Source organism: Salmo salar, chromosome 04 (genome assembly GCF_965601325.2).
Source record: "Salmo salar chromosome 04, fSalSal1, whole genome shotgun sequence".
Classification (NCBI taxonomy): Eukaryota; Metazoa; Chordata; class Actinopteri; order Salmoniformes; family Salmonidae; genus Salmo; species Salmo salar.
Genome location: NC_138294.1, coordinates 19,082,650 through 19,105,912, shown reverse-complemented (window position 1 = coordinate 19,105,912; position 23,263 = coordinate 19,082,650). Strand labels below are relative to the sequence as shown.

At 42.9% G+C, this 23,263-nt stretch overlaps 1 protein-coding gene across 4 annotated transcripts in view; it reads left to right on the top strand.

Moving 5' to 3' along the window:
- The window catches only part of LOC106610290 (protein FAM13A), an 84,630-nt gene that overhangs the window by 29,747 nt on the left and 31,620 nt on the right, over positions 1–23,263 (top strand). For all 4 annotated transcript variants that reach the window (XM_045716532.2, XM_045716530.2, XM_045716531.2 and 1 more), the window contains exons 8-9: positions 4,269–4,507; positions 16,298–16,342. In XM_045716532.2, coding sequence (XP_045572488.1) covers positions 4,269–4,507; positions 16,298–16,342 — 284 coding nt within the window. The remainder of the gene's footprint in view (positions 1–4,268; positions 4,508–16,297; positions 16,343–23,263) is intronic.

Sequence of the window (23,263 nt, the reverse complement as noted above, 5' to 3'; positions counted from 1 at the left end):
GTCCCCAGGACCCATGTTGCTCAGTTGGTAGAGCGTGGCACTTGCAACGCCAGGTTAGTGGGTTCGATTCTCACGGGGGACCAGTATGAAAAAGGATGAAAATGTATGCACGCACTACTGTAAGATGCTCTGGATAACAGCATCTGCTAAATGACGACTAAAATGTCATGTTAAATGAGTCAGTAAAGTCACTGAGCCTGTGCATTAGGCTCATATTTAGCATCGCTAGCATGATCTAAGCTAGCGTACTACATTGTTGTTGCTCCTTGGTAATATTGTTGTTGACAAACATGTTGGTTTTGTTTGCTTGTTCATTAGATTTTGAGCCATTTCAGTGAAGTTAGCTTTGATAGCGTTCCAGGAAATATTAGAACGCCAGTTGACCTTTGAAATAATATGGCCCTTGTCACGTCCTGGCCAGTATAAGGGTTAATTGTCATTGTAGTTTGGTCAGGACGTGGCAGAGGGTATTTGGTTTATGTGGTTCGGGGTGGTGTTTTTGTAGTAAGGGCATTTGATTTAAGTATTCCGGGGGTTTTTGGGCACTGTTTGAGATTCATGTAATTCTATGTTTAGTCTAGGTAGTATGGTTCTATGTTTAGTTAATTGGGGTGGGGACTCTCAATTGAAGGCAGGTGTGGTCTATTTGCCTTTGATTGAGAGTCCCATATATTAGTTTGTCATTTGTGGGAGATTGTTTCTTGTCTAGCGTATGTGAGCCTGAGAAGACTGTCTGTAAATCGTGAGTTCGTTTTGTTATTTTTGTATGTTCATTTTGAGTTTATTAAATGTTCAAGATGAACAATCTCAATCCTGCTGCATATTGGTCCTCCTTTTCCGACGATGATTTCGCTATATCGTCTGACGACGATGACAGCCGTGACAGCCCTGGATAAAACAAACGTGTTAATATCAATTGTAATTCAAATGATAACAGTAAATATAACAATTCAAGGTCATTTAGAATGGTGGGAACTCCCCTTTAATTTCATGTTGATGGAAAATGAAGGGAACTCTCCTTTCATTTCATGTTGATGGAAAATGAAGGGAACTCCCCTTTAATTTCATGTTGATGGAAAATGAAGGGAACTCCCCTTTAATTTCATGTTGATGGAAAATGAAGGGAATTTACCTTTCATTTAATGTTGATGCAGTCACATAAAGCGCATGACTTCCCACTACATAATAAATACAGTCATATCCTGTAATTCACCATGGGGTTCCTTTATAAACATCTTTCTTATAAATGATCAGTTTTAGTTGTAGTTTTGTAGCCATATACGGTATAGTGTAATTTAATCTGTAGCCTAATAAAATCAATGTATGCTTATCAGGGATATTTACCCATGATGGCCTTGGATGACGGTCTTGTTTAAATATATAACCTAACAAAGATATGGCGTGTAGATAAGTCAGCTAGCTGGCTTGCTACTGGTAATTTGACTTTATGGTGGGAGGGGGAACTATAGTTGAAAAGCCATTGGTACGGTTCTTCTGCTGAGAGTTATTCAGATGTATGTATTGTGCAGTAAGCACACTCACACACACACACACACATTTGGGGCCTTAGAGTGACACTGTAGTTTGGCATGTCTATATAAATCTGTCGTGTTCAACAGAGGGGCTGTGACGTATGGAATCGATTAATCGAATCTTAGTGTTTCCATTTTGCATAAATTAGGCTCAGTTTAGATGTATTTCTATCGCTGTAGAGCCGGGCTGTAGAGCCGGGCTGTAGAGCCGGGCTGTAGAGCCGGGCTGTAGAGCCGGCTTATCTGTCGAGGCTCTGGTCTAGTGTTGGGAAATGTGAGATGAGTAATTGGCACCATCGGTCAGAGGGCCCTAAATATGTTTATGATGTAGTATATCTGAACCTGTTCACCTGTTGTTGTATGTGCTATGTTACCCAACACAGTGAACACTCCTGTAGTGAGTTCAAGTGACTTTCCCCATTTTAGCTGGGACTTTCTCAGCTAAAAAAAAGTCCATGGTGACATTATCATTCAACTGCTGTAGTCTATTTTGCTTGTGCTCTTATTTATATTTCCATTTCCAAACGTAAGCAAACATTCTGTTGTTATGGTAACAGCGGTATTGGAATTTTAATGTCACTCCTTTTCCGGTATTTATGTGAAAGTGTTTCTGCTGCTATAAACAATAGCTTGTGTTTTTTTGATCATTGTGTTGTGATGAGAGTCTCAGCCAAGTGGGTGTTGTTCTTCACAGGGCCAACAACACATTAACAGGTATGTCTCTCATTCCACCAAAAGAGGTTAGACAACTGGTCTGTCAACGCCGCTGCCTCTACAACTAAAGGTAGAGTTGGTGATTTAGAAGCCATGTTTTCACAGGTGGTTGTGAATGACTCCAGAACGGAGTGTACCTCGTCAAATCACAGATTGTTGGTATTTCTTTTGGCAGTATTTGGTGTGTTTTGGAATTTTTGATCCAACTTGTAATTGTTAAGCCATTGTTTTCAAATGAGGTTACCTCTTTGGTCAATTGGACAATAAGAAACTGTTTAGCCTAAAAACTCTGCCATTAACACATTGTCATACTGCCAGTTTGTCTTTCTTGGTGACAGAATGGCGTTTATTTACCCATAGTTCTCCTGACATCACCAGTGCTGGGGTCATTACAAAAAAATAATGAATATATTCACTGTTACTCATTACTTCTTTCAACAATAACAAATTACTTATTACTCCCTGGAAAAGTCATTAGTTACACGAGGAGGTGTGGTATATGGCCAATATACCACGGCTAAGGGCTGTTCTTAAGCATGATGCAACGCGGAGTGCCTGGATACAGCCCTTAACCGTGGTATATTGGCCATATACTACAAACCTTCGAGGTGCCTTATTGCTATTATAAACTGGTTACCAACGTAATTAGAGCAGTAAAAATAAATGCTGTCAGCCAATCAGCATTCAGTGCTCAAACCACTCAGTTTATAATACTCGGTATATTGCTTTTGCATTACACCCCAAAACGTTGTGCATCCTCACTCAGTGTAAACAATGTCAACGTTACGTTGGCCTATACACAAGTATACATAAAAATCAAGCCTTGGTTGAGGTCGGCCTACAGTCATCTTCAGCAGCAGTGGTCAGGTCTCAGGGGGTCTTTCGCTATGAGTTGTGTGTTGGTCGTGTTGCCATTGCAGGTGCTTTAAGAGATTGGAAGTCGTGTTTCTAGCATTGGAGAGGTCATCACCCCCTCCTCGCCACCCTCTGGCGTTCTGGATGCACCGCCCCCAACATTAAGCCAAATACGTCACTTAACTCCTGACATCTGTCGTCGATGTGCAAAATCTAGTCCCTTAGGCTTAGAAGCTTTTCGAACTGTTCTGTAACGGAAAAACATCAACTACTAGACCTTTTCCATGGCTCTCCTAGTAACAGAAAAAAACAACGATTCCAGCCCTGACTGGATGTTCCATTGATAAATGTGGCTCACGTGGCTCACTGATATAGTACTTCCATTCCTCATCATTAAATGGTTTAGCATTGGCTTTTGTCCAGAGCCAAACCCTGTCGGGATTGGTTATTGTGCCTTTGATCAATAGTTGAGCTGTAGGCTTCAGACCCATTAGGCTTACAAAACAGTGGACTGCTAACATTTGAATAAGTTTACGTTTCTCATTCACACTTTTCTCTTACCCCCAAATACACGCCTCTCAGTAGAACTGAAACGGTATAGCCTAGTGGTGCACACACCATCGACATGAAGAAAGGTCGGTGTGACATAGCAGTGGTACGGATGAGGTGCTTTAGGTACACCGTAGATACGACAGGCTACCGCCAGCTATACCCCCTAGAAGTCAGCACGGTAAGAGAAAGAGGAGTTTAACCCTTTTCATTTCCACAGGGTGGTATTCACTAGGCATGAAACAGAAGCAAACGGGCCAAAATGGCTACTTACTATCTAAACTTTTCCGATAAGCGTTTTGCATTGAACACCAAATGTTTTGTTTTGTTATGGTGTGCCCAAATGAATACAACCCAGTTTAAGGCTAACCTTCCCCCTTCATATGTTGTTATTTTATTAGCCAACCTCCATGTCTCTACTGTACATAGCCTATCCTCCAATGCATGTTTTATTCTGTAGTAACCCAACTAAAGGTCAGCACAGCTGATCTGATTGTCCCTGTGACAGTATGCTGAGGCAGGTATCGTTTACATCTCTGGCTTTACACACGGGGCTCTGGTATTACAGGGAATTCACCCACCTCACCCGTCCTTCATTCTCCTTGTCTCTTTCCACAGGTGAGGAAAGTAAAGCGCGAGACAGCGACGGTGCTCCGAGCCGCGCCCCTTCCCAGTCTCTCTCCTGGGCTGCCCTATGTGAGGCCCCTGGTCCTACCCGTTCCCCTGGCCCCGGAGGTGAGGAGCCCCAGCCCTGAGAGGATGGAGCTGACCCCACCGGGGGCCCCACAGGACCCTCGGGGACCAGCCACGGACGCCTGGGACGACATCGCGGTCAAGACCACGGAGGTTCTGAACAGGTCAGTGTGTAGTGTTGTAACAGACCGTTATTTTGGGGCCGTATGGTGGAAAGTTACAAATAGGTAGTCTTTAACAGGTTAGTAGTTCATGATGTTTGTATTCATTCAGGAATACAATAGGATGTCTGGGATTTTAAAATTCCACAAATGTGAAACCTTATTAAGAGAGTGGGGTGAGGCACATTGTCAATGGAAAGAGGTTATATTAGGTAGCTGATTATTTTTATTAAATGCAAATTAAAATGCTACGAATGCAGAAATAGTGCAGAAAAATGTATGTAAAACGCTTATTTTCTTAAATAATAAAACAAAAAAATCTTTAGTACTTTTACCTCTGTGTTCCAGTGCATATGGTATTGTGGTTCAGTAGTCCATGTAGCACCTCTTCCCTTTATAATTAAAGCTTGCCTCATAACAGAGAAGAAACACAGCTTGCAGGTCCTGGTTGTCAGCCAAGACATCTGAAGTATAGCCTAGTTTGCTAACACAGCTTTTATGGGAGTCACTTAAAAGTTTACCAATCTATCTGCAATGATCTTAAAAACAAACTTTTATGATTATCATTTGTGGGGGTCATAGGTTATATGATAACCAAGCACAAACATTCTAGTAAACATTGAGTTACACGTTATTACAATACATTCATGCACTATTACATCAAATGTTGGATGTCTGACAATTTTCTCCAGCCCAGTGAGAAGAAATCCCATGTTATTTTATTTGGCCCCCACCTTGCTAGAACCCAGATTCTAGCAATCATGTTTAAGGCTTGTTTTAGCCTCGTCCTATATCTCTGATCTTTTATCTCCCTACGAGCCGGGAAGCAGCCTGACATCCTCTGGCAGGGACTTGTTGACCATTCCAAAGTCTAGGTTGAAAACGAAAGGAGACCAAACATTTTCCATTAGGGCCCCTAGACTTTGGAAGGGTCTGCCAGAGGAGATCAGGCTTGCAGATTCAGTGACTCTTTTTAATCCCTGCTGAAGACAATTTTATAAAGATGCTTTTCATGTGTGATTCAAATTAGCTGTCTTGTTTCGTTCTCCTTTTTCCTGTCTTTGTTTCTTTTTTAGTACTTTATTTTATGATGAGAAACACTTTGTTACTTCTATTGAAAAGCGCTATAGAAATAGTTATTATTATTTTCAGTATGTAATAGTACAGTATGAGTTGAGTTTAGAGGTACATAAAAGTAACCCTGTGTAATAACACAGTACGAGAGACTAGTTGTAAATATCTTATGACCACTGTTTGCGTTGGTGAGACGTTCCCATCATTGTAGGGTGATTGTGCGGAACTCAAAACAGCCAGCTGCCATTTGGGATCTAAAAAGCCGGGAGCCGATCTTGGTTGCACGGCTCCTGTGGCATCCCAATGGCATCTAAACATATTTATTATAAGTTGGCTGAAACTGGACCCTGTCCGGATCAAGTGTCCCCAGTCTGGGAATAGCATGTCTGCAAAATAACGTGTACAGCTGTGTTGGTTGGTTGTTGAGGCCTCCTTAGGGTTGATGTTAGCATTAGCCTAGCGCTAGCTAGCACACCCAGTGTTCAGTTGCTCGTAAACAAGATAGCCTTGTCCTCAGTGCATGGCATGCAGTCACTATGATGTAAGATTTAAGATGGAGCTTTTGTCTGTGGAGGGCTTAGTCAATCAATCAATCAATCAAACAATAAGGTTCCTGCAGGTAGTTGTTAATGGAAAAGACAAAATATTGGCCTGGTCATATTGGGCATGCATAAAATCAAGTTTCTTTTAATAGGAATTGCTAATACATATATATTTTTTTTATATATTTAACCTTCATTTAACTAGGCAAGTCAGTTAAGAACAAATTCTTATTTACAATGACGGCCACACCCTACCCCGGCCACACCCTAACCCGGACTACGCTGGGACTCCCAATCACGGCTGTTTGTGATACAGCCTGGAATCGAACCAGGGTCTGTAGTGACGCCTCTAACACTGAGATACAGTGCCTTAGACCGCTGCGCCACTCGGGAGCCCAAATACATATTTATTCAATGTTTATTCACAATGAATAAATGGCTCAGTGGAAACTGGTAACTGCTGAGTACAGGCCTCATGTTGTGTGGTGTTACTTGGAAGAGGACCTCTGACACAGGGCTTGTAAGAAATAATTTTCTCACTAGATATTCAATACTAAGTATCAGCTAGGAAAATGAAAGCAGAGCTCATCTCGCAGGAGCAAATAGTGCATGTTTGCTAAGCAAACAAAATGGTAGGAACAAGCAACGGATGTTAAACTGAACAGAGATACAAGGCAGTGTTGCAGCTTGTGTAGCACAGCTCTCTAGCAGCTGATCTGGACACAAGCACACGTGTGCATGCACGCAAACACACACAAATACAGTATAAATGAATATGTGGAAGTTGTGGACTTTGCAGTATTTGTATCTTTTACTGCCTTAAAATAGATAAGATAACAGCGTCTAAAAATAAGTGCCTGGCCATACCCCCAATACAATACTCCTTAATAGTAGAGGTGTATATACAGTTGAAGTCGGAAGTTTACATACACCTTTGCCAAATACATTTAAACTCAGTTTTTCACAATTCCTGACATTTAATCCTAGTAGAAATTCGCTGTCTTACGTCAGTTAGGATCATCCACTTTATTTTAAGAATGTGAATAATAGTAGAGAGAATGATTTATTTCAGCTATTATTTCTTTCATCACATTCGCAGTGGGTCAGAAGTTTATATACACTCAACTAGTATTTGGTAGCATTGCCTTTAAATTGTTTAACTTGGGTCAAACGTTTCGGGTAGCCTTCCACAAGCTTCCCACAACAATCTTGGCTCATTCCTCCTGACAGAGCTGACGTAACTGAGTCTGGTTTGTAGGCCTCCTTGCTTGCACACGCTTTTCAGTTCTGCCCACAAATTTTCTATAGGATTGAGGTCAGGGCTTTGTGATGGCCACTCCAATACCTCGACTTTGTTGTCCACAACTTGGAAGTATGCTTGGAAGTATGCTTGGGGTCATTGTCCATTTGGAAGACCCATTTGCGACCAAGCTTTAACTTCCTGACTAATGTCTTGAGATGTTGCTAAAATATATCCACATACTTTTCCTTCCTCACGATGCCATCTATTTTGTGAAGTGCACCAGTCCCTCCTGCAGCAAAGCACCCCCACAACATGATGCTGCCACCCCCGTGCTTCACAGTTGGGATGGTGTTCTTCGGCTTGCAAGCCTCCCCCTTTTTCCTCCAAACTTAACAATGGTCATTATGGCCAAACAGTTCTATTTTTGTTTCATCAGACCCTAGGACATTTCTCCAAAAAGTAGGATTGCAAACTGTAGTCTGGCTTTTTTATGGCGCTTTTGGAGCAGTGGCTTCTTTCTTGCTGAGCGGCCTTTCAGGTTATGTCGATATAGGACTTGTTTTACTGTGGATATAGATACTTTTGCACCCGTTTCCTCCATCTTCACAAGGTCCTTTGCCGTTGTTCTGGGATTGATTTGCTTTTTTCGCACCAAAATATGTTCATCTCTAGGAGACAGAGCGATGGTGTTTATACTTGCATGCTATTGTTTGTACAGATGAACGTGATACCTTCAGGCATTTGGAAATTGCTCCCAAGGATGAACCAGACTTGTGGAGGTATACAATTACTTTTCTGAGGTCTTGGCTGATTTCTTTGGATTTTCCCATAATGTCAGGCAAAGAGGCATGGAGTTTGAAGGTAGGCCTTGAAATACATCCACAGGTACACCTCCAATTGACTCAAATGATATAAATTTGCCATGACATTTTATGGAATTTTTCAAGCTGTTTAAAGGCACACTGGAATTGTGATACAGTGAATTAATCTGTCTGTAAACAATTGTTTGAAAAATTACTTGCGTCATGCACAAAGTAGATGTCCTAACCGACTTTACAAAACTATAGTTTGTTAACAAGAAATGTGGTTGAAAAATTAGTTTTAATGACTCCAACCTAAGTGTATGTAAACTTCTGACTTTAACTGTATAGTGTGTATTTTTTTCATATCAACAAGACACAACCATAGTAAAATGTTTGACAGATAATGTCACGTCTGTCTGAAGAATGGGACCAAAGCGCAGCGTGTGTATCGTTCCACATTTTATTATAACTGTGAAACTATGCAAGACATACAAATAAACTAATGAACAAAACAACAAACCGTGACGAAGAGGTGCAACATACACTTACTCAAAATAATATCCCACAAAACCTAGTGGGAAAAACAACTTAAATATGATCCCCAATTAGAGACAACGATGACCAGCTGCCTCTAATTGGAGATCATCCCCCCCCCAAAAAATAGAAATACAAAAACTAGAACCCCACAGAAATACATAAACTAGACAAAACCCCCAACATAGAAAAAATTAACTAGAACCAACATAGACATAAGTAACTAGACAAAACCCTCTGTCACGCCCTGACCTACTCTACCATAGAAAAATCCCCCCCCCCCCCCCCCCCCCAAAAGGTGAGGACTCCGAACGCACAACCCCAAACAACAACAAAAAAAACAGGGAGGGTTAGGGTGGGTGTCTAATGTCGGTGGCGGCTCTGGTGCAGGTCGAAGAACCTTCACATCCCGCGGATCCTCCTGCATCTGAGGCGGTACAGGTTCGGGGCGTAGCCCCCGCTCCGCTAGCTGATCCCTCTGCTTTCGTGTCACCGGACCGTGGATCATCGCCGGAGACTCTGGACTGCAGACCGTCGCTGAAGGTTCCGGACTGGGGGACGTCTCAGGAGGCTCCGGACTTTTAAATCCTTAAAATCTAGGCGGAAAATATTTACACAAAAAATATAAAAAAATTAAAAAGAATGCAAAGAGTGTGCAAAGCTGTCATCAAGGCAAAAGGGTGGCTACTTTGAAGAAACTAAAATATATTTTAACTTGTTTAACACCTTGTTTTGGTTACTACATGATTCCATATGTGTTATTTAATAATTTTGATGTCATTAAAATCCAGACGGAAAATATTTACACAAGAAGCAACCTAATATCACAGTCAAACTCTCAATCATTTAGCAAGTTCACCATTAGGCCGTCTCAGGAGGCTCCGGACTGTAGGCCGTCTCAGGAGGCTCCGGACTGTAGGCCGTCTCAGGAGGCTCTGGACTGGAAATGCGCACTGGAGGCCTGATGCGTGGGGCTGGCACAGGTGGCGCCAGACTGGTAACACGCACCTCAGGGCGAGTACGGGGAGCAGGAACAGGACACCCCGGACTGGGCAGGTGCACTGGAGGGCTGATGCATGGAGCTGGCACAGATGGCGCCAGACTGAGTGCGGGGAGCAGGAACAGGACACACCGGACTGGAGAGACTCACTGAAGGCCTAGTGCGTGGAGCCGGGACAAGTGGCCCCAGACTGGTGGCACGCACTTCAGGGCGAGTGCGAGGAGCAGGGCGTACTGGGCTGTGGAGGCGCACTGGAGGTCTGGAGCATAGGGCTGGCACAATCCGTCCTGGCTGGATGCTCATTTTAGCCCGGCAGGTGCGGGGCGCTGGCACAGGACACACTGGGCTGTGAATGCGCACTGGAGACACCATGCGACACCGTGCCCCCCCCCAAAAAAAATTATTGGGGCTGCCTCTCGTGCTTCCGTCGTTGCCGTGCTAGTTCCTCGTATCGTCGCCGCTCTGCTCTCGCTGCTTTAATCTCCTCCTTCGGGCGGCGATACTCCCCGGCCTGCCTCCAGGGTCCTTTCCCGTACAGGATTTCCTCCCATGTCCATTTGTCCTGACCACGCTGCTTGGTCCTTTGGTGGTGGGAGATTCTGTCACATCTGTCTGAAGAATGGGACCAAAGCGCAGCGTGTGTATCATTCCATATTTTATTATAACTGTGAAACTATGCAAGACATACTAATGAACAAAACAACAAACCGTGACGAAGAGGTGCAACATACACTTACTCAAAATAATCTCCCACAAAACCTAGTGGGAAAAGCAACTTAAATAGGATCCCCAATTAGAGACAACGATGACCAGCTGCCTCTAATTGGAGATCACCCCACCCAAAAAACATAGAAATACAAAAACTAGAACCCCACATAGAAATACATAAACTAGACAAAAAAAACAACATAGAAAAAAGAAACTAGAACCAACATAGACATAAATAATAGAAAAATAAAAGCTTTCTATGGTCAGGACGTGACAGATAATCTTTGACAAATCAACACTATTCCTTTTTAGGTTGTAAAATGGGACTTTCTAGAGGGCTTTTTTACTATTATTGTTATTATTATTATTATTATTATTATTATTTTAATGTTAATATTAAAGGACAGTAGTTGCCATATTATTGTTACTAAGCATTGTTTGTGTTAGTTAATTTTCATTTGGACACTCTTGAAAATGACATTGTGCATCTAAAGAGATTTTCATCTAAATAAATGTCAAATAAATATCATTACCTAATTATCCCTAGCAATAGCAACAGGTGCTTTCCCATTGAGTGGCAACAGCTTTCCTCGCCATGCACTTCATAGGGACAGTAAATCTATCGGAGGATCTTTCCGACACCTTAAAAATACCCTAGTCTGGGGTATCGTATGGCCGATTTGGGGATCGGGTGACAGGGGGACCCTTGTAGCCTTCATAAGCAACCATGTCTCTTGTTGGGATGCTAATAGGCTAGTAGCTATGCTAATAGCTGACTGGTACAGTGTTGGATTGCGGCTGTCACATGATGTGATGAACCTTTTAGCTAAAGTTCAGCAGACTGGTATAGCTGGCGAAGGATTGCCAGACCTATTTGGAAACGCATACTTCACTGCCTGGGAACCCAAAGCCTACTAGTTGCCTCATGTATTCAGTGGAGTATAGGATGGCTAACATTGAGCATAAACTATGTACAAATACTAGAACTGTATATAAATACATGTGCAATTAAGCTGCCCTTACTTTCCATAGGTATGTGTCAGGTTAGTATCTGTGTCAGTACAGCATCCAGCACTAAGCAGGAACAAACTGGATCAAACTGGATTTCAACTGAGAGATGGGTAGAATGCTAGTGGTGTTGAACTGCAATTCATTAAATCTTGAACTGTGAAAACGAGGCCATTGGAAGATACGTACTTAGGTTATCAGTTGAGAATTCTCTGGGGTCAAATTGTAACCCCTGGGCTAGGATATCCCCTACTGGCCCCTCCTCTACTTCTCTGTCCCCTCGCTACTTCTGTTTTTCATCCTTCTATGCTAGTCTTTATCAGATCTCCCCTTATGAAATAACTACAACTACACATTTTCCACCAATTGATTCAGATGATTAATCTGCACTTCACAGTGCTACGTTTTCCACATGTGGTCTTCGCTTTACATGTCGGCCTCTCACCGGTTTGGAAAATACCAGTTTGCTGGTGGCACTGCTATGCAAACTCCACATGTGCATGTTTAACATTGAACCTGCCTGCATTTCTCCAAACTGGCCCCAGATCTCATTGAGTGTAGACTACACTGGGTTTCCTAGGATACTACATAGAGCTATTGCATCATCAGAGATCAACACGTTGTAACACTAGGAGACTGTGAAGAAATGTTTGCCCACTGTCTGTGCACGGTTTAGACACTGATCCTGTCTAGCAACCAGGATGGATGCTTCATCATAACAAAGGCTCCTATCAATTCATCCTCATGTCTCAAATCAGAAGCACAAGCCAGCATAGTAAAGGCATGTGAACCCCCCCCCCCCCCCCCCCCCCCTCTCCCAGTAGGCTCTGGGATTCAAAGCCAGCTACCTTTCAGTTACTGGCCCAATGCTCTTAACTGCTAGGCTACCTACCACATCACGTAGGCACTCATAGGGTCTCTTCTAGATACAGGCTACATGCACATGCTGGTTGTTGTATGTAGTTGCCATGGTTCACTGACTTTTGTGACGTAACCCATTATCTTTCTTAGAAAGAAATCCATTGAAAGCGGGTTGGGATGTGTGTGAGGGGTTGGGTGAGGAATGTAACGGTGTGGTGTGAGTGTCAGACACTCTGGGGAGTTTATTGTTGGCCAACGGAGAGCCTCATCCATCAGTCAGATCCAACAAGTCTGCTTGGATTTAAGGTGGGAAAACCCTAGTAGCTGTTCTGTCCTCACCCACTCTAACCTATAGGATACTCGTACAATGGTCCCCATCTGCAGAAAAAGAGAGAGAGGATATCAATTCTGATTCAAACAGGTGTCATTGGCTCCTGAGCAGCCAATAGGAGAGGAGGGTCAGAGACTTGGCTCAAATGTTTTTGGCTGCTGAACCGGCCTATAGGTTTGGAGGGGGGTTCGGAAATGTATAGGAAGAGATGAGACTGCAATGGCACTAGTCAAGAAGACGCTAGTTGCCATGGTTTCTGCCATGTTTGACTTCCAAGTCTGTCATTGACCCTTCGCTCTCAAAAGATCCATCTGTAGATGTGATGGCCATTTTCTGCTATTGTAAGAAGGTTATCGCCTGGTGTTTTGGTGTTGACTCAACATGGAAAGTGTTGGTCCTGTGTTTCATGAGCTGAAATGTAATATCCTTGAAATTTGACACCTGCACAAAAAGCTTATTTCTCTCAAATGTTGTGCACAAATTTGTTTACATCCCTGTTAGTGAGCATTTCTCCTTTGGCAAGATAATCCATCCGCCTGACAGGTTTGGCATATCAAGAAGCTGATTAAACAGCATGATCATTACACACGTGCACAATGCCACAGATGTCTCACACATACATGTTGGCATGCTGACTGCAGGAATGTCCACAAGAGCTATTGCCAGAGTATTCAATGTTAATTTCTCTACCATAAGCCACCTCCAACGTCATTTTAGAGAATTTGGCAGTACGTCCAACCGGCCTCACAATCGCAGACCACGTCTATCCACGCCAGCCCATCACATCAGCGTGTATGGCATCATGTTGGTGAGCGGTTTGCTGATGTCAACACTGTGAACAGACTGCCCCGTGGTGGCGGTGGGGTTATAGTATAAGCAGACATAAGCTACGGACAACAAACACAATTGCATTTTATCGATGGGAATTTGAATGCACAGAGATACCGTGACGAGAACCTGAGGCCCATTGTAATGCCATTCATCTGCCACTATCACCTCATGTTTCAACATGTATCATGTATCCTTGATACATGTACCCATATATCAAGGATCTGTACACAATTCATGAAAGCTGAATTGCATACACACAAGACATGTCACTCATTGAGCATGTTTGGGATGCTCTGGATCGATGGGTATGACGGCGTGTTCCAATTCCCGCCAATATCCAACAACTTTGCACAGCCATTGAAGAGGAGTGGGACAACATTCCACAGGCCACAATCAACAGCCTGATCAACTCTATCCGAAGGAGATGTGTCGCGCTGCATAAGGCAAATGGTGGTCACACCAGATACTGACTGGTTTTCTGATCCACGCCCCTACCTTTAAAGGTATCTGTGACCAACATAGATTAGGACCTAATTTATTTCAATTAACTGATTTTCTCATATGAACTGTAACTCAGTAAAATTGTTGAAATTGTTGCATGTTGTGTTTATATTTTTGTTCAGTGTGGCTTAGTAAGAGGAAGTAGCCATGTTCCTGCTGCCATAGCGATTTAACCCCATTGACCTTGTTTATGGCCATAATGTCAACGTGAAGAGCTGACACCGGTCAACCACAGTGCAACTACAGGTCAAGGTCATTGGAACCTCTAAACATAATGAATCTGGATGATCATATGAGTATATCACTGTGCTCTCGCCAGCTGTTCCCTTTCATTACTCTAGAATTATGCTAGAAATGCATTGAAAACTGGTTTGGTTAAGGAACGCTGCCTACCAACCATATTGCTCATTCACAATTGGCTACTTTTCTCTCCACAGTTCCAGCATGTTGCCCCTTTGGCAAAAACGTTGTAATCTCTGAAGCGTGATGGGTTTATGGTAGCCTTACCTTAACACCTTGGTCTATGGTCGAATGTACCGTCTGTGACTTGGGTTATGAGAGTGTACACCAATAGGGGCTCAAGTAGGTAACCGGCCCAAGCTTTTTAGGTTTGGTACACTGCAGGTTCTATTCTCCAAATGTTCTAATGGACCATGAAGCAGGCTATGGTTTATCGTCCTTACTAAAGCAGTGTGGAAGAGGCCTGGCGGACGCAGAGGAGAAGGGGGAGGGGGGCTGGAAACCCAAACTGAATATTGCTCTGTTTCGACCAATGTTTAGATTCCAGGCTAGTAGTCACATCCATATGATAATGCAAGGCTATGAACCTGAAAGGAATTCTGTGAGCTTGAATATGACCAATGTGTCAAATGTGAAAATGGTAGTATGTCAAACAAATTGTCCTTATACTGGTATAGGGTATTGAGAAACCATTATTTTAACAACCTGGTCAATAGGGCACTATGGTAAAAATGTGTTGAGTTGAATTAAATAAATATGATTTATTTGTCTACAAAATGGTGGAGGGTTGCCAGCCTGGCCAAGTTGTTTGGTAGTTTTCCATCACCTCTGAGAGGATTAAGTCTCCTCAACAAAGCCACTTGTTGTTCCTTAAGTAAGGTAGTGGGTAAGCAGGATTTCCGTTTGCAACAATTCGTGACAGTACACATTATTTTAACAGGCTTGCCAGACTGTTTAACACGGCCTAAGTATAGGGAAACATTTCTCGGCTGGCTTCCACTAGCAATACGTAAACGTTGTGAAATGCTGTTGTGAGGTGCGCTTGGTACCTTGATCCGGAAGGGGGATTTCATAGACTCTGTACGTAGGTTGTATTAGCGGAGGTGAGGGAAGAAAGACAAACACGCAAAAAACTTCTCACGTACACTCTCATTCAGAATTCTTCAAGATAGAGGCCAGGTCATGTGATTATGGTAAGCTTTTGAAGTTGAATGAACTTCGGCCCATTTCGGTCCCTGACAAACTGAAACCTAAATCCTCTGTTTTGAACTTGGTGCGGTGTTCGGCCTTTACACCCCGGGCAGCTAAACCAGTGGTATGTTTTCCCCTCTCAGCCCTAGACAGTGACATACTCACACCCCCCTTACCGTTAGACTACTGGAGCTACTGCACGTACCCAAAAACACAGTCCAAATATTTTCTCAATGGCCCATTTAACCACAATTCAGTCTTGTGTGTATTAGTGAGTCTATTGTTTATTTCAAAAGTGTCTAACTGTATTTACAACCCATGATTAGACTATTAGCTGTTGTTTATTGGCGTAATTGCCAACTTCCACGTACTGTACCCCATGGTTATGAGAAAATTGACTGGTGATTGAGGTTTGGCTTCCTTACGAAGGCTATGTAACCCTTTCCGTGGCAATATTTAGGCCTTTTTGCAGCAATTGTATACACTATGTTAATCACACACATGCTTCTGTAGGCTACATGATGTTTAGGGTAGTAAGGCCCTCGGCAGGTTAAAGTATTTTTCAGGACATGTACATGTTAAGCAATCTCCACATTAAGAAGTTCCCGTTCTTGTTGCATCATTTCTGTCATGTGTAACTATTGGCCCAGGCCCCGCCAGAGCTATACCAGAGGAGGGCACACATGGCCCTTCAACTGTTGCTTTAATAATTCCCAGAGACAAGCTTTAACAAAACGTACTGAACTGACTGGAGCATTAGGTGGCTATTGTTCCAGAGACAAAAGGACATTGTGTCCCCTAAAAAAAACACTGAGGTGCAGAGAAAGGGAGAAAAACAGTGTGCCTTCATATGTATCGCATCACTCTCACCCCACAGTGGCTAACCTAACCGTTTTTTTTGGTTTTGTTTGTTTTTTGCATTTCAGCTCCCAAGAGGAAGACAGCAGACCCATATCTCCTTTCTACATAAGGTAGGTCCTGGTCTTGTTTTTGTCCTGAGAAAAGAGGCCGACAGCATGTTATTATGGAGATGTGGGGTCATAGGGCCTATCCGCTGCATTTCATGCCATCTCAATGCATTAACATAGGAAACAATAGGGCCACCCGAAAGAGGAGCGAGGGGGCATGCTGTGCACGTGCAAGCTGTCGTTGTTATGATGGTGTCAGTGTGAGCACGTGGTCTCTGGTCCAACAATACTTCCCGTAAAGCTGTAAAAACCAAAACATTTCCCTGATTTGTATAGTAGTGAGAAGAAAGGGATCTCTGTCAACCCTGAGGTTGAGACTGACCTTTGTTTATTGTTATCATGCTGGTCATTTTGGATATTGACCTCTCCAATGGGCCTACACACTGTACTCCTGAAATTGTACAATTTAACATCTCAAATTAGATAAATTGTCATACAGTACATCCCGTTGTTTCATACATCTGGATATTGATCCAACACTGTATTCACAAAGTATCTGAAGAAATAGGTACATAGCTTCACAAATATATCATATAAATATATCATATAACAGAACATTTCATGTTACTACATCTATAGTGCGGAACCAGATTCCCAACATAGTTTGACAATCTACTCAATTGTCACACCTCCACTTGATGGAAATATTCACCAAAACACATACACATCATGAACTGCTTTGACACCCTGTCATACAGTGACATCAGACCAACATGGTTCTTAATGGAACCAGATCGTTCTGGTTTGACACCCTGTCATACAGTGACATCAGACCAACATGGTTCTTAATAGAACCGGATCGTTCTGGTTTGACACCCTGCCATACAGTGACATCAGACGAACAAGGTTCTTAGTGGAATTTCTGGTCGAACCGGATCATTCTGCTCTGACACCTGATCTATGAGTCACCCTCCAGTCAGGCACCCCCCATGACATTTTATGGCATCACTTCCTGTTAACTTCCTGTTTGGCTGATACTGTAAACTCTAGTCACGTCAACTTTACCGCCTTCACCAGGTACTTTGAGGCACATTGAATGCAAGTGTACCTGCTGAACTCTATAGTAAGTTCATAAGCCTTGGCACAGACCCTCATTCGGCCGTTTCTCCTTTGAAATGTACCCTAAACAGGTTTCATCCTTCACATATACCTAGTTATGTATTCAAGACCGTGACCAGTAGCATACATCTGATATTTTCACAATGATTTCGATCGATGGTGATGGATCAGAGGCCATAATGTATATGATGATGAAGGATGCCAAACAGGGGTGGACTGGCCATCTGGCATTACGGGCAAATGCCAGATGGGCTGGTCCATTTTTAGCCCAGTGGGCCTGTCTGACCCAGTGGGCCTGTCTGGAGTTTTCTTGCGCAAAATTATAATTGTCTGGCTAATAACGGGGCCCTCAAGGGACAAATGGGCTGGTGTGGGGTAGGGTTGGGCAGAATCCAGATTTTCATACCGTTTCTGTACCATAACGAGTACGCACAAAACAATTTAGGCAACAGGGATCTTGATCTAGGAGGGGATTGAATGGCTCTGCTGTAACCAAGAAGCTTGATCTTGACATCTAGCCAATTAGCTAGCAAGTTAACAAACCAAATGCATAGCTGGAGCCCTGAGCTGGATATAATTTATTTGACACATCTTAGGTTTCTATAGTTATACTCAACTTACCATTATAAGCAGTGGTATAGCACAGCCAGTATTTCCAAATGCTCCGGTATGCGGTATAAACGGTATATCGCCCATGCCTATTGTGCGGGCCTCGAGGATAAAAATGGGCCGGTATGGGGGCCTCAAGTAAAAATATGGGCTGGTGTGTTAGAAATGCTAGGGACGATTTCTGTACCCAGTCCACCCCTGATGCCAAAGACCTTGACACTACAGAGAGAAACATTACCACAGTGACTGATGTTTACCACTACACAGCCTGTGCTAGCCTGCCTATGTGCTAGCCTGCACAGGCACAGTACTTCTCTCTCTTCCTCACGCAACCTTCTTAAGAGAGTCATGCTTTCTAAGTAAGTCCAGCATCTACTTGTTCTCCGTCACATACACACCGTGGGCACCACAGGATAGCTTAATCCTTTCCCAGTCAGAAACAGAGCTCACCTTTCAACCATGTTTCCTTTCTATGTTGATCAAATCCTGGCTAATCAGTGACTGTGGTGTAATACTGGATTAGTTGAACGGACGTTCATTTCCTTTTGAATCCCTGGATGTTGGGCACGCACACACTGAGTGTAGAGTGACTCTGGGAGTTTTTTCCTCTACGTGTACTGCCTTCTAGAATTCCATAACACACATTTTTGTTCACTTCCCTTGACTTTGACACCCAGAATGTCTTCTAGGACTCACTGTTCCAGCTTGTGTGTGTGTGTGTGTGTGTGTGTGTGTGTGTGTGTGTGTCTGTGTCTGTGTCAATGTATGTACAGTGAGGGAAAAAAGTATTTGATCCCCTGCTGATTTTGTACGTTTGCCCACTGACAAAGAAATGATCAGTCTATAATTTTAATGGTAGGTTTATTTGAACAGTGAGAGACAGAATAACAACAAAAAAATCCAGAAAAACGCATGTCAAAAATGTTATAAATTGATTTGCTTTTTAATGAGGGAAATAAGTATTTGACCCCTCTGCAAAACATGACTTAGTACTTGGTGGCAAAACCCTTGTTGGCAATCACAGAGGTCAGACATTTCTTGTAGTTGGCCACCAGGTTTGCACACATCTCAGGAGGGATTTTGTCCCACTCCTCTTTGCAGATCTTCTCCAAGTCATTAAGGTTTCGAGGCTGACGTTTGGCAACTCGAACCTTCAGCTCCCTCCACAGATTTTCTATGGGATTAAGGTCTGGAGACTGGCTAGGCCACTTCAGGACCTTAATGTGCTTCTTCTTGAGCCACTCCTTTGTTGCCTTGGCCGTGTGTTTTGGGTCATTGTCATGTTGGAATACCCATCCACGACCCATTTTCAATGCCCTGGCTGAGGGAAGGAGGTTCTCACCCAAGATTTGACAGTACATGCCCCGTCCATCGTCCCTTTGATGCGGTGAAGTTGTCCTGTCCCCTTAGCAGAAAAACACCCCCAAAGCATAATGTTTCCACCTCCATGTTTGACCGTGGGGGATGGTGTTCTTGAGGTCATAGGCAGCATTCCTATGAGTTGAGTTGATGCCAAAGAGCTCCATTTTGGTCTCATCTGACACAACACTTTCACCCAGTTGTCCTCTGAGTCATTCAGATGTTCATTGGCAAACTTCAGACGGGCATGTATATGTCCTTTCTTGAGCAGGGGGACCTTGCAGGCGCTGCAGGATTTCAGTCCTTCACGGCATAATGTGTTACCAATTATTTTCTTGGTGACAATGATCCCAGCTGCCTTGAGATCATTGACAAGATCCTCCCGTGTAGTTCTGGTTCTGATTCCTCACCGTTCTCATGATCATTGCAACTCCACAAGGTGAGATCTTGCATGGAGCCCCAGGCTGAGGGAGATTGACGGTTCTTTTGTGTTTCTTCCATTTGCGAATAATCGCACCAACTGTTGTCACCTTCTCACCAAGCTGCTTGGCGATGGTCTTGTAGCCCATTCCAGCCTTGTGTAGGTCTACAATCTTGTCCCTGACATCCTTGGAGAGCTCTTTGGTCTTGGCCATGGTGGAGAGTTTGGAATCTGATTAATTGATTGCTTCTGTGGACATGTTTTTTTTTTTTACAGGTAACAAGCTGCGGTTAGGAGCACTCCCTTTAAGAGTGTGCTCCTAATCTCAGCTCGTTACCTGTATAAAAGACACCTGGGAGCCAGAAATCTTTCTGATTGAGAGGGGGTCAAATACTTATTTCCCTCAATAAAATGCAAATCAATTTATAACATTTTCGACATGTTTTTCTTGATTTTTTTGTTATTCTGTCTCTCACTGTTCAAATAAATCTACCATTAAAATTATAGACTGATCATTTCTTTGTCAGTGGGCAAACGTACAAAATCAGCAGGGGATCAAATACTTTTTTCCCTCACTGTATGTATGTGTGTGTGTGTGTGTGTGTGTGTGTGTGTGTGTGTGTGTGTGTGTGTGTGTGTGTGTGTGTCAATGTTTGTACGTGTGGCTCTATGGAGATGCCTGTTGCCTGGTAGCCCACCACTTGGACTGTTAGCTTAACATGGGTCACCCATTCCTTCTAGAAAATCACATTCACTCTCTGACCCATAGACTATAAACATAACACTGCAAATACTTATTTACAGGTGCACTATGCAGAAATCACTCTGCCATTTCCTGGTTGCTAAAATTCTAATAGTTCGCTTAATTTCAGTTTATGTGACAAATATTTGTATTTTTTTTAACTAGGCAAATCAGTTAAAAACAAATTCTTATTTTCAATGACGGCCTAGGAACAGTGGGTTAACTGCCTTGTTCAGGGGCAGAACGACAGATTTCTACCTTGTCAGCTCGGGGATTCGATCTTGCAACCTTTCGGTTACTAGTCCAATGCTCTAACCACTAGGCTACCTGCCGCCCCACTGTGAAATATATTTTCCATAACCAAAAATATTGTACTTTCAACTGATGTACAAAACCAAAATTAAAACACGCAAAAACTAAACTTAAGCACGGGAAGCATAGAAATGGTGCACATAGAGCACATCTACCGCTTCTTAGACTTGCTTTCAATGATAATTATATATTACAGCTTTAATGGATCGTTAGCACTTCTAGCGCCTCTGTCCCACTCCTATAAAATTTTTAGCATAGCGTTCTCACTCACTTGTTAGCTACAGTAAAAGTAACCTGGATTACAGACAGTTGGGGAACGTCCCAAATGGCAGCCTACTCCCTATATAGTGCACTACTTTTGACAAGGGCACTATAAAGGGAATCGGGTGTAGTTTGGGATGCAACCTTATAGCCTCTCTGTGACCCATGCCTCGCTACCCCACCGTCTAGCCAGGTCATCTACATAAAGAAACGATGGAGCGCTCTGCCATGGAAGTAGATCCCCAGTAGGACATTTGTTGTGGTGATTTGGTCTGTCACCATGGCTACAGTATTGGAGCACAAATAGGTCTCCAATGATCGTAACCATGTTGATTATCTGACTCCAATTCCACCCTGTGGTTTGCTTTGAGTTATAATGATACCTACCCCAGGCCTAGTTATAATGATAGCTACTATTTCTATTTCTTCTTGTTGTTGGCTTGCCAGCTGATGGAAAAACTTTAAATGGACCTAAATGAATCATTACTTATCTAACATGAAATAAGTGTTTGATGATATCATAATGCTCTCAGTCCTGGATTTGGATATCTCTCTTGTCTCTGTTTTAAGATGGAGGTTCTGGATCCTGAGTCACAGTCTCTTATTTTGTTGACCGTCAAGAGAACCGTGTATGCTCCTCTTGCGGTAAGGGAAGGTCATGGCCAGGGGCCGACTGTTTGAGAGTTCACGACCCACTGGGCATATTCATTACACACCAAGCCTGCATCTGAAATGGCACCCTATTCCTTATCTAGTGCACTACTTTTGACCATAGCCCTATGGGTCCTGGTCAAAAGTAGTGCACTAAATAGAGAATAGGTTTCCATTTGAGACGCAGCCCAAGCCTCACCTCATTCCAGACTTGTTACATGTACGTGTCTAGAGTGGGCGGAAGGTTCTAATAGCTAAACTCAGTGGTACATATAATCCCTTTCCAGACAGTGATGTCATATCCTGGAATGGATTGGTAGCCTACCGGTACTTACCCCCCTGCTGTGCCCGGAAAGAGGCTACTTGGCATGGGGTTGGCATTCCCAGTCTCCTGGTTGTTACACTAGACTAGAGACTTCACATTGGGAGGTTTAGGTTGCATGTAAACAGGCTAACGACTGCTGCCCTTGTTGCAGGATAAATATGGCACTGTCCAAAAGACACAACAGGAGACAGAATAGAATATAACTTTATTGTCCATCTTGCTAAGGAAGCGTTTGCATTTTGAATAGGGTTAAATGTTAAAGACCTGTCATAACATGCTTATCATGTGCTTATTACCATATGTTCGATAAATACTAAGTCCTAAGGGTTTCACCGCATCCCAAGGTAACTAGGCTATCCGCATGCTGTCTCCCTCTAATGGTGACCTTGACTTTATTCATTAAGGTTCCTTCCCTTGTCTTAAACATATCCCATTTTCTCTTCTTGGCCCCGAAATTACTATTATTACTATGACTTCATATGTAACAGTGAGCTTGATTCTACCAATATGACTGAACCTCAGCCAATGTCATATCCGTTATCATATCTCCTTTCTCCCGATCCGTATTTTTCTGGCTGCACTAATCTAGAGGCTTCCATTGACATCCATTGTCAAGTGTTACCTTAGAATATGTGGCTATTGCAGCAGTCGTGGTGTTAATGATTTTCAATTCGCTCTCTTTCTGTGGGGTTTGTGAATTACTCGAAATACACCGAACAAAAATATAAACGCAACATGTAACTATTTCAAAGATTTTACCGGGTTAGGCCCTAATCTATGGATTTCACATGACTGGGAATACAGATATGCATCTGTTGGTCACAGATGCCTTAAAAAAGGTAGGGGTGTGGATCAGAAAACCAGTCCATATCTGGTGTGACCACCAATTTGCCTCATGCAGCGCGATACATCTCCTTCGCATAGAGTTGATCAGGCTGTTGATTGTGGCCCGTGGAATGTTGTCCCATTCCTCTTCAATGGCTGTGCGAAGTTGCTGGATATAATAACGTAAATGTAAATGTAAATGATATTTTTTTTAAATTATATTTATTTATTTCAGCTTTATTTAACTCGGCAAATCAGTTAAGAACAAATTCTTATTTACAATGACGGCCTAGGAACAGTAGGTTAACTGCCTTGTTCAGGGGCATAATGACAGATTTTTACCTTGTCAGCTCGGGGATT